This window comes from Jaculus jaculus, chromosome 2 (genome assembly GCF_020740685.1).
Source record: "Jaculus jaculus isolate mJacJac1 chromosome 2, mJacJac1.mat.Y.cur, whole genome shotgun sequence".
Classification (NCBI taxonomy): domain Eukaryota; kingdom Metazoa; phylum Chordata; class Mammalia; order Rodentia; family Dipodidae; genus Jaculus; species Jaculus jaculus.
Genome location: NC_059103.1, coordinates 65,372,446 through 65,384,314, shown reverse-complemented (window position 1 = coordinate 65,384,314; position 11,869 = coordinate 65,372,446). Strand labels below are relative to the sequence as shown.

General features: G+C 47.8%; 1 protein-coding gene and 1 pseudogene across 2 annotated transcripts; one reads left to right on the top strand and one right to left on the bottom strand.

The window, feature by feature from the left end:
- Window positions 1-4,450: 4,450 nt before the first annotated feature.
- On the bottom strand, window positions 4,451-6,983 carry Id2 (inhibitor of DNA binding 2). Of its 2 annotated transcripts, none has more exons than XM_004656887.2 (3): window positions 6,339-6,983; window positions 5,974-6,037; window positions 4,451-5,225 (listed from the first exon to the last, which is right to left on the bottom strand). In XM_004656887.2, exons 1-2 carry the CDS (start codon window positions 6,684-6,686, stop codon window positions 5,981-5,983), a joined length of 405 nt encoding a protein of 134 aa, XP_004656944.1. In that variant the 5' UTR covers window positions 6,687-6,983; the 3' UTR covers window positions 4,451-5,225; window positions 5,974-5,980. The 2 variants fall into 2 exon arrangements, with proteins under 2 accessions (XP_004656944.1, XP_045000472.1); XM_045144537.1 differs by having other exon boundaries at window positions 4,451-5,134; window positions 6,339-6,933.
- Window positions 6,984-9,442: 2,459 nt separating this feature from the next.
- The window catches only part of LOC123458663, a 94,342-nt pseudogene continuing 91,915 nt past the window's right edge, over window positions 9,443-11,869 (top strand).

Below are 11,869 nucleotides of genomic sequence, written 5' to 3'. Positions count from 1 at the left end.
TTCTGAATACTAGGTCCCAAGTTGATAGCAATTTGGGAATTGGATCCTCCTGGAGGAGGTGTATTATTGGGGTGAGTTTATGGGTGTTACAGCCAGCCTCCCCTTGCCAGTATTTGGCATAAACTCCTGCTGCTGTCCACTTAATGCTGTCCACTTAATGTTGGCCAGGAGGTAATGTCCATACTCTGCTCATGCCAGTGTTTTCCCCTACAATCATAAAGCTTCCCCTGGAGTCTGTAAGCTAAAATAAACCCATTCCTCCCACAAGCTGCTGTTTGTCAGGTATTTTCTGACATCAATGCAAAGCTGATTGCCATACCTTCAATATGCCTTTTGTTTCTAATCTTTCTCTGCTTCTCTCTCATAGTAAATTGTTTCCAGTGTTTGTTATATTTTTAACTTATAGGGGTTGGGGAAATGGTTCAGTGGTTAAAGTGCCTGCTTGTAAAGTTTGCTGTCCCTGGCTTCAATTTGCTACCCACCCAGGTAAAGGAAGATGGGCATTCTTTTGCATCAGCAATAGACCCAGGCATGAACATGTATATACACACACATGGAAATAGATAAATATATTTTTAAGATCTTCAAATCGACTTTTAAGATCTTTATAAATGACTTTCATCCAACAGTTAAATGTGAGAACTCCTTTGAGGGCTTTTAAAATTTTTTAACAATTTTATTTATTTATTTATTTATTTATTTATTTATTTATTTATGAATGAGAGAGAGGGGGGGAGGGAGGGAGGGAGGGAAGGAGGAAGGGTCGGTTTGCCAGGACCCCTAGCCACTGCAAGCAAACTCCAGACACATGTGCCACCTTGTGCATCTGGCTTTGTGTGGGTGGATACTGGAGAATCAAACCTGAGTTCTTGGGCTTTGGAGGCAAGTACCTTAACTGCTGAGCTATCCCTCCAGTCCCAAGAGGACTTTTGTTTCCAACAAACCTCATATTTGTCAGTGTTAGGCACACAGGGCTGTCACCAACCAGTTTGAGTGGTGGCTAAGGGTCCCCTCTCAGAATCTCATTTTATCTTAATTTTTCAGCATTGGATTTTTTTTTTAAGTTTTAAAATTGTTTTATGTAGTACATACTTTGTATGGACACATCATATGTTGGTACCATCATTTCCCTCCTCCCTGCTCCCATTCTGCTGAGGCCCTTCCTCAGTGGGGTTGCTGGTGTTCCCTGTGGGGATGTGGGTTATGAGTTGTGAGAGCAGCAGTCAGTCATTGCTTGTGTGGGGGTGGTGCAATTCCTCTGGATGTGCCCTTCCAGCATTGAAATTTCTCTAACAAGTGTGTACAATATATTTACATCTCCATTGCTGATAAGGGCAATATATGGTTATAAATTTTATAATTTATATTATAAATTTTACTTTAAATTTTAAATAAAATATATTTATGAATTTATAACCATGATTTTCGGTTATAGATTTTCCAAGCTATAGGGATGAGTCAGCAGTTAAGGGTGCCTGTTTGCAAAGCTTGATGGTCTGGGTTTAATTCTATAGTATCCATGTAAAGCTTTCTCTCCTTTTTCTTTTTCTCTCTCTCCTTGCAAATGAATAAATAAAGTTCAATGTTCTGCTTCATCAGGTTGCTGCACCATGTCTTCTATTTCTGCCTGGCACCCTCACCCAGGACAGGCCACAGGTATGTGCATACTTTACTCACTCCCTGACATCCTGCTATCTTTGCATGTGCTCTAAGAAAATACCCCCCTTTCATGTGCCTTAGGTGGAATTCCTTATGGACATCTCTTTCAATACTTTCCACTAAACAACACCCAACATTAGGCTTCAGAGGTCAGTTTGCTGCCTCTGGTTTACATGGTCTTTATGTATGATACATGACTTTTCCTGTAGAAATATAAGAAATGTCTATTGAACTTAGATAAAGAGGGCACAACAGAACACCCTCTAAAAAAGATTTCATCCAAGACAGTGAACCAATGAATTTATTAGTTTCTTACCTATAAGATCATGGGCGACTCAGAGCCATCTCTACCACCAGTAAGTCCCTAGGGTGACCTACTGGTAGTTAGGCAAGGGAGAAGTCCCAACTTCAGCATGAGTGGCTCATGGGTAAGGTTTCAACCCCTCCCATCTCATGTCCCCTCCAATATCCCAACCCCAGCCACTACCACCAGCTGGGGCAGAGGAACAGTGAGTAGAATCTCCGGGTAAGGGTATCCTGACCCATCCCCACCTCCAAGCAGGATGGTTAACAACTTTGTTAGCACTGACATAGACTTATTCATGAACTATATTCCTCTGCTATATCAGCATAATAGCCCATCATCTGACCTCACCGTCCCTGTTGCAGGCTAAGGACCTCTGTTGGTTACCATAGACACTCTCTGCTTCATGATGGCCATGATCATGCCAAGTGCAGAGGAAGCAGTTATACTACTTCATGGGACAGAAAGACATCCAAAGTCCAGGCAGGACCACCCAGAAAGCCATTCAAAGCCTGAGGCCTTCTTTCTAGCAGCAAAGTACACCCAAACTCAGAAGATGGGTTAGTGGGGAGCCAAGCTAATGAGGATTTTAATAGTTGCAGACGTGGGCTCTTCATTTGTATAGAGCCCCTAAGCTACCCTTGAATTTAAAAACTATAAAGTAGCTTTCTCCAGACATTTCTGTTACATTCGTCGCCTTTTATTGGGGAACCAGTAGTGGACCTACTGTGACAGAATGAAAAGCATAATGGCCCATCATCTGACCTGACAGTCCCTGTTGCATTTCACCAATCCAATCACACGCTCTTTTAGGCTGAGGATCTTGTAATGGTGGTCGCTAAGATAATTTGCTAAACGGTTACGAGTACTAAAGAGAAAATAAATTCATTTTAGATACACACGCTAGAGACGGATTCTTTAATGACAGCATCAGTTGGTTTCTAGAAGGCTGCATTTCCAGCGTTTGTTCAGCAAGTCTCCTGACCAACCTGGCTCCGCTAGCCCAAATCCAGGGACACCAAGAACCCGGGCGAGCGGCCATGCTCTGTTTTGCCAGTAGGTGGCGCTCGGTCTCCACAGAGCGACCAGTTTTAAGGGTAGGGGCTCTTAGAGGTGGAAAGTCGGCTCCCAAAGGTGCCACTTTGCACTGGGGCAGCTGCTGCTGTGTCCTAGTCTACAAGTTCTAAACAGTGCCTGGGGACCAGTGACCTCATTGGTACTCTGAAAGGGCCCTGCGGTTCCGATTGCACTGTCGAGGACAGATCCCCACTGCCGTCGGAGTGGACGACACGAGGGTCACCGTGGGGCCGGGGTCTGTCCTCACCTCTTGAGAGGGCCAGTATAGGACAGCGACCTGTCCTTGCACTTCCAGCTCCGCCCTGAGGGAGCCTTGTGCGCACAGGGCCACAAGTGGCAGGACCACAGGTGACCCGTCTGAAGGGCCAGAAGTCTCCAGGACTGGTCACCAGCCCGCTTCCGGGGTGTGTTAATCAACGATCCTGCGCCCCACAGGAAGGAGGTGGGGACCGCAGGTCTAGGCTGGGCAAGAGCGTGATGCCACCCCTCCTCCACCCACGAGGCACCGTGTCAGGGGGCCAGGAAAAGCCGTCTGCCGCCAGGGCAGTCTCCCTGGCGTCATCCAAACACCTGCTTGGCCCAGAAGGGGGCCCCAGGTGAGACACATACACCCGCACCCCAGGCCCACCCTTTCATTTGGCTGTTCCTCTCCTCCTTGGACTAGCTTTCCAAAACCAACCTTGCCCAAGTTGCTTCAAACTTGGAAACAAAAAAATGAAATCTCAACACTTAGTGAACGCACGTTTAATTAAATTAGGGATTCAGTGGAAATAGCAGTGGTACCTCTTCTCTGACTGGGACTGGCCTGTCCCCTCCTTCTTTCCCATACAGTCCTGCTCTGCCACTGGTTGTCAGTGGGAAAGCAGCTGGCCCAGCTCTACCTTCTGAGAGGCAAGGGTGAGCTTCAGATGGAGGAAGACAAGGTAGCTGCTGCAGTTCAGGGCCAGGTTACCGCTTAATTACAGAAGCCAAACAGCGACAACTGGGGCAAAATACATGGGAATCTGTCATAAGGAAGACTCGTGTTTACTCGGAAGGTGCCTTCTACACACTCACACAGGTAGTCTTCACAAGACCTGAATGTACTTCAGTGACCTAAATCACCTACAACTCACCATTTTAAACTCTGCCCCAAGGCCCAGAACTAAACTCTTAAGGACCTACAAAAATTTCTTGGTGTAAAGACTTTGCAGGCTCAGACATCCCTTAACAGCAGCAGCAATGCTCTGGCCCATAGGACTGGCATGATCCCCTGTGTGATAAGGAGAAATCTCTGTACTCAAGACCCTAGGCTAAGGGTTGGAGAGGGAAAGAGGGAGGGAGGAAGGGAGACACGAGAAGGGACAGGAAGGGAAGAGAAGAGTACCAGAAGCAAGCATGAGATCTTAAGAATGGTTCAGAATCCAGATAGTGACTTCAGACACATTTTATTATAATCTTAAATGCAGTCTACATAAATTTGAACTTGTATTTATTTGGGTTGTTATAACATAACATAACATAACATCATAAAAATCCAAGCACTGGTCCTTTGAAATAAAGCAGGCAATCACCATTCAATAAACACACTTGATTTATTTTGTATAAAAGGGTTAAGTTTACAACTAAACTTTTATAAAAAGTTTAGCATGAGTAAGTACATCATTACACTTTTATGCAGAAATATACATCTCTGCCACTATACAAGAAAACTCTAGTTAAAGAGTTCACAAGGTTTCACTCAACATATATATTTATATTTACATATAAATATATACACAGCATTCAGTAGGCTTGTGTCAAAAGGTAATTTCTGACCAAAAGACTTCATTTAAGTAACTGAATACTGAATCCTACTGGTATTCACGCTCCACCTTTGAAAAAAGGCAAAGTCTGCTTAGGTTGGGCAATTCCTTGTGATTTTAAACGTTTTCGCTCCCCATGGTGGGAATAGTATATAAAGAAAACCTTCCAACTGCAGAAAGGGCATTTAAAAGTCTTTTTCATAAATAACAAATATCACAGTCCAGGTCAGATCAACATTCCGGGAATATGATTATTCTCAGCTTTCCTTCCATTTTTTTCTTTTTATAAAGGTCCATTCAACTTGTTCTCCTGGTGAAATGGTTGAGAAAAAAAAAATTAAGTTCACCGCCTTAAAGATCCTGTGGACATGTTGTGCAAAAGAGAAAAAAGTCCTGAACACCTGCAAAAGATTGGGAGAGAAAGGCATGCTTAGGAGAATGTAACCCAAGGGCAGAAACCGGCAGACTGGCGCCGAAGAAGCCACAGCAAACACTGGGAGATTGGGCAAACCCTGGCGTCCAGATGCAACACACACACTGGGCCTCAACAGCGCAAATTAAACAAGAAAATAGCAGAGACTCAAGGGAAAAACTTCCCAACCCAATCTCCTATTTGGATCTGCAATGGCAATGCTCACAGGCGCCGGTCTGCTTCTTGTAACAATTATTTGATTGAAAATAGCCCTTTGGTTGACATAGGGAACTCTAGATCCCAGAGCAAGGGAGCAAAAGCACAGAGTAGTAGTCCTCAGCTAGCGGGAGAACCCCAGAGAACTGCAGTTTGAGGAAGGAGGATCACTATGGATTTTGTGACCATAAGATTAATTACAGCTGAGGTTAGTACCTCATAGTAACATTGGAGAAGCCAGAAGAGCCAGGGCACTTTTCCTCACTTACAAAAGCCAGAATACACACTCCACTACCCACCACCACCACCTTCATAGTAAATTATTGCTTTTTTTTTTTTTTAAGGATAAATGTTCTGTGATCTCGAGTAACCACAGCTACAAGCCCTTTTACATCTGTTAAGGCAAGTGTACGTAACAGTGAAGCAAGCATGCGTTTACTAAATCAAACATTTTACAGATATACAAGCAAATTACAAAAACACGCGCGCGCATATACGGAGGGGAACCAGCAAACACTCACCAAGTATTCAGCCACAGAGAGTTTTGCTGTCATTTGACATTAACTCAGGAGGGAATTCAGAAGCCTGGAGAGGAAGAGAATAAAAGGCAGGATGTTAGACAATCTTAAGAAAGGGCCTCTTAACTAAAAGATTCCAAAGACCAGCAAGCCCCACTAAATAGGTTTATGCAACCACGCACACTCGGATGCATCCACACATCAGAACTTAATGCAATTTCACGCGTGGCGTAATCTACAACGGAATTGTAAAGAAAATAAAGTTAATGGGCCTATCAGTAAGTCACAATGGATTTAATAGTGACAATCCAGGCGATTTCCATGGGTATGCAGTAGCGCAGCGGGGGGGCATGGGTAGCAGGTCTTACCTGCAAGGACAAGATGCTGATGTCCGTGTTTAGGGTGGTCAGCGGCGTCCTGGAGGTCGGGTTCTGCCCAGGTCTCTGGTGGTGTAGGCTGACAATAGTGGGGTGAGAGTCTAGGGCGATCTGCAGGTCTAAGATGTAATCGATGACGTGCTGCAGGATTTCCATCTTGGTCACCTTCTTGTTCTGGGGGATGCTGGGCACCAGCTCCTTGAGCTTGGAGTAGCAGTCGTTCATGTTGTACAACAGGCTCATCGGGTCGTCCACCGGCGTTTTGCTTCGGGAAATGCCCAGGCTGTGGTCCGAAAGGTTGTTTTTCCTAACGGATCTCACGGGACTGAACGCTTTCATGCTGATCGCCGTGGAAGGAGATACCTGGAGGGAGCAGGCTGCCCAGGAGTTCAGGCCACTGTCTTAAGACACAGACTATTGGACCAGCTGCGCTGTGCATCAGAATGAAGCCGGAGCCCGGCGGGCGGCTTTTATGCACCCTTGCCGGGGCCACCAGACTGGGCTTCCCTCCGTTGCCATTGGTGGGAGGTGGCGCGTCCATCAGGCCGGATAGGGCGCTCCCATTGGCGGAGGCCGGTGCGGGCGAGCTCTCTGTCCTTCCGCGTTCTGAGCCAATCCCCGAGGAATGGGCGGGGCTTCCGCAGGGACCTGCTGTGGAAGTAAATAGGGTACTGCAGGCGCCCGGCGGGCATGGCTGGTGTCTAAATGTGCATCCTTAATCCCGCTTCCCAGTGCCCAGCAGGACCCTCGCCCTGGGGGTTTGTGCCCGAAGCAAGCCTTCCCCTCAAAGTCCGTGTCAGTGACGCGGCCAAGTTTAATACATCAGAGGGAAAGTCACAGGTCACTGCAGCTCACTAGATCGCGTCAGGACAGACAGCAAGCATTTCAGAAGGGAAAACTTAAAAGAAGCTTGCTACTGTGAAGTGACGTTTGCGGACTGAGTTCCGTCTTTTAACATAAGGAAAAGATATGCTAAAGAACACCGTGGGCTAGGGCTGTAATTCAGGTGATAGAGTGCTTGCTCAAACTTGAAGCCCTGGGTTCAATCCTCAACACCGCATAAACCACTCATGGTGGTACATGCCAGAAGTTCAAGGTCCTCTTCAGCTACATAGATTGAGATCTGCATGGAATACATGAGACCCTGCCTTCCCTTCCCCTCCCCCAAGTACTAACTAAACAACAGTAATAACAAAAAGCACACTTTCAAGGACAGTTTTAGGGTGGGATTTTGTAGCCCAGAGCAACGCGGGTGGGTGGAGGTATTACTACAGACTTGGTGACCTCAGTACATAATGGACAAGGAGCTTAGTGTCCTGTGACCTCTGATGACCCCCCCCCCCCCCCCGGCACGTATAGCACTTTCCCTTTTCTGGACTGATCCAGCACTAGAATACAGATTCTATTAATTGGAGATCATTAGGAGCGTTTGCATATTGAAGCTACATTTCCATACTCAGCCCTCGAGAGCCCTGCCGCTTTCTTCCCTTCAGTGTAGGTGGCAAAGAGATGGTATTAATTATACACAAATCGTGATTTCTGGTGTCACATTCCAGCACAGCTAAAATTCTGTGTCAGGTGGGTGGTCCTAATCATTGACTGACATCTTGTTGTTTAAAAAAAAATCTGTTACATGTGATGTTTGGAATCTTTTTGGCTCTAGTACTAACTAGATGAAGCTTCAGGTTGGGCTCTTTGACTTAAATCCCTAAGAATGCTCACAACACTTGACTCCATATTTCACATAGAATTCTGGCTCAAATGAGGACCAAGGGGGTATTAGTTGTGTTTGAGAAACATATTCTCCAGAAAAATCCAGAATGGGTACAATTGTCTTACTGACAAGTTTTGGTGTGGATGCCCACCTTTGTAACAAAGAGGAACAAGGCACAACTAGGCCAAAGATCAATAATGGGGAAACAGTATTTTCCCTTCAATTAATGATTAATTTCTCAGCTGGTGAGCCAGGCAGTCTCTGGCCTCCATGTCACAGCCATGTGCCCTGGGGCTTCACTCTGGGGAGGCAAAGTAGGTGGCACAGGAGTGGCGGAAATCATTTCTATAAAAACCAGCCACATCAGTTTGGAGGATGGAAGGGATGTTGCCAGTTGGGAAATCTGCTTAGTGTCTGCCCAAGGCCCAGCAACTCCAGTCACTGACGGTTACATTAACGCATCATCTCTGGTATTAAGCCTGGAAGTGATTTACTATTCAAGAGTCCCCCCACAGTTCGAGCCTTTTGATGTACTTTGTGTGCATGTGTTGCTGTCACATACGTGCCACAGCAGAGCAGATTTTGTTTTGACACTATTTTAGTTCATGATGTTATACTTTGACTATTTTACAATAATAGCCAATGTAAACAAACATCTTTGGGATTCTCAAATTATTACTTATGATTCCTGGACATTGCAGCCCGGCGGGTACTGACGCATTCCTAGCTTTTTCCAAGGACACCGTATGTTAGCGCCTGTGCCAGCCTCATTATCCCAACGGAAAGGCCTTCCTAGGCTGGATGGGAATGAGTGCTGTGGCTTTTTTCCCTCAACACACTGGCAGCATCTAAGCAGGCAGCGCCTACTCCCATGATCATTCTTGTACCCTGATGTAGTAAAATTGCTAAATATGGTGAAAGTTCCCTGGCGTTTCTTTCTTCAGCTGCCATGCTCGGGTCCAGTCAGTTTGGCTGCGTAGAATCCCATTCTGTTGGCATGCTATCCATTTTACATCCATTTAGAGATGATCTTAAGGGGATTATGAAGCTGTATAAGTTAATGATTGAAAAAAGGGCCCGGTTAGTAGTCAGTCCCAGCAAGCCAAGAAAACCATCACCTTTAAAATTATCTTTGCGTGGGGGAGAAAGTGTGTTGGAGCCTTTGGGGTGGGGGTGCTTACAAAGATATTTAAAATCTGACGATTGGGGTGTCCACGTGGGTTGGCATTTGCGGGCTCCAAAGTTCAAAGGATCCCAGCAGTAGGAAAGGCTGGACCCAAGGGTGGTGGGAAGGTGTGAAGGGCTTCCGGGGGTGGATGCGCTGGCCGCCCCAGCTGCCCACTGGGACGCCCCTGACTTAAAGCGACAGACCTGCTCAGGCATGGAAGTTCCCAGTGCTTCGGGTCCCAGGCTCGCCCGTTCGCAGAGCCTCCGCTCCAGGCCCCGCCGAGCGCCCCACCGCGTCCAGGCCGCTGGCGGTCGTCGGAAGCGCCCGCGTGACGACGGACCCGAGCGGGAGGAGCCGGCGCGGGGAGCCTCGGGACCCGCCCCTGCACATCTGGCGGCGCTGGGCGCGCTCGCCTCTCTTCCTGCGGGTTTTGTTCTCACAGCTGTGTCCGCTCCGCCCGTGACCCCCCAGCGATCCCTGACAGGTGATGAATGGGCGGCGGCGGCGCGCGGCCGGCCGCGGAGGGTCGGAGCCCGAGCCCGGAGCAGACTCTCTGGCGCCAGGCGCGTGACGCCGCCCATTCTCGCCGCCCCACAGCCTTGTCCTCGCGGCGCCGCTCAGGCGGCTGCCATGGCAACCGCGCCGTCACTCAGCGCGCGCCGGGCTGATCAATGCCCGCCAGGCCCGGTGGTCCTCGGCCCGCGCTCCCGGCCGCCGGCCTCGCGCACCTGCAGCCTCTGTCTTAAGTTTCCAGCGATCTGGGGGAAGGAAAGAGGACCGAGAAGAAAGGGGTGGGGGGAGGAAGGGAGAGAAAAAAGAGCTCGGACAGGGAGAAGAAAGAAATCTTCTTGCAAAAGAAGGCATAATGTGCCTGAACGTTGCCAAAGCAAAAGGTTTTGCTTTATTTCATTTGTGTTTGCAACTTAGGCTTCCAGGACGGGGCTGTCGCGAGGAAAGGGGTTGATGGGGAGGCCACTGTCCATACCAGGGCAAGATTTATTTATTTATCTTTTCGGTTCTCACTGGGACGGTTTTGATGACTCCTAAAAATACTTTGAAGGAACCCCTCCCAACCCACACAGGGGAAAACAACAACAACAACAACAACTTTTCCAGAACAGAATCCCCTCTGTCCCCGAGGGTAGGCGGGAGGATGTATAGTCCTGGTCCTGGTACCTTTTGAGTGCCCACTGAGGCCAGTATTTGCATCCTCATTTCCACTACAAAGCTGGGACCAGACTGAACCCCTTTATAATGCTGTACTTTCGACTGAGGACATCAAGAGTCTAGAAACTTTAAAGGCGCCTCCTAGGTCTGGGTTTTATCTCCAGGGAAAGTTATATTTTAGGAACCAGATGCCAACATTCCCGGGTAGTTTATGGAATCCGGATCCCTCAAGGGTGCTTCTCTGCAGTGTAGAGTTAGCAGCGAATATTCATCGCCTGTCCTGCAGAAGAGGTCCCAAATATAATCGTCCACAGTTGGCCCTAAAACCCTAGGGGGGGAAGTGGGGCCATTTAGTGTGTGTGTGTTTGGAGGGGGAGGCGGGTGCAACTGGATGACTGGCTGGCCCTGTTATCTGGGTTAGCCGAGTTTGTTGTGGTTTTTCGAGGAAAGAGCATCTGGATTGCATAAGGATTCGAGCTTTTTACTTTACTTTTTAATTTAATACCTTGCAAGAGGGCGTCCTTACCCTAAAAGTAGTGAAAGTAGATAACTAAATTTGGGTTTTAAAAGACTTCGAAAAGCAAAAATAAAAAAATAAAAAAGTTTTGGATGACAGGAAAGGAAGGCAAAGGAAACAAGAGGATGTTTATTTTTCTCTTTGGGTGTGGGTATTTTTGAAGACCTGACTAACCTTTTACACGTCAAGTCGTACACAGCTTCAGCTACTGTACCGGCTTAGCGTTGTCATCCCCGGCCGCAACGATTCCGGCCATAACTCCTTCTAAGATTCAGGCGCGGTACTCTGCGCAGAGATCTCGCTCTCCAGGTAAAACGCCATGCCCAGTCCAATTGCTCACCACCGTGTGATCGACCCCTTTAAGGCAGTGTTGCAGCGTGGTTCAAAGAAAGCTAAGTTTGCAAAGTGTGGCGGAGGGTCAGATTTAACTACCCAGGGCCGCAAATGTTTTATTACAAATGCTGTGACGTCCCAATTTGTGGTCGCATTTGGCTTTCACGAAAGATTTTCCTATGATTTTTTGGCGGGGGAGGGGTACTGGTCACCAAATTCAAGACAGATAAGGTCTTTGAAAACAATCTCCCGCCGCCAGCTAGCTGCTGGTGGGAACTGGCCTGGCGTCGCCTAGTCTGCGCCACCCAGAGGCGCGCGGCCAGTCGGGTCACAGCGAGGACCCCGGGAGCGCCGAGCGCTGTGTCCCTGCCACCCGCATGTGCCTACTGGCCTCCTTGGGAATTCGCAACAGACTGCATACAAGGGCGGGCTTGTCCAGAATAAAACTGCATCTTAATATAATGCGGTACCAAAAGCAAAACCCGCGGTTTCAGCTTGTGAGTCCCTAACAAGAAACACATTGTGAGCGCCTTTTCGCGCCCCCTCCCCACCTCTATTGGCTCTAGCCGCCTTTGCGCGCCAGCCTCGCAGTAGTCGGCCAAGTCCACGACTTCAGGGGAGAA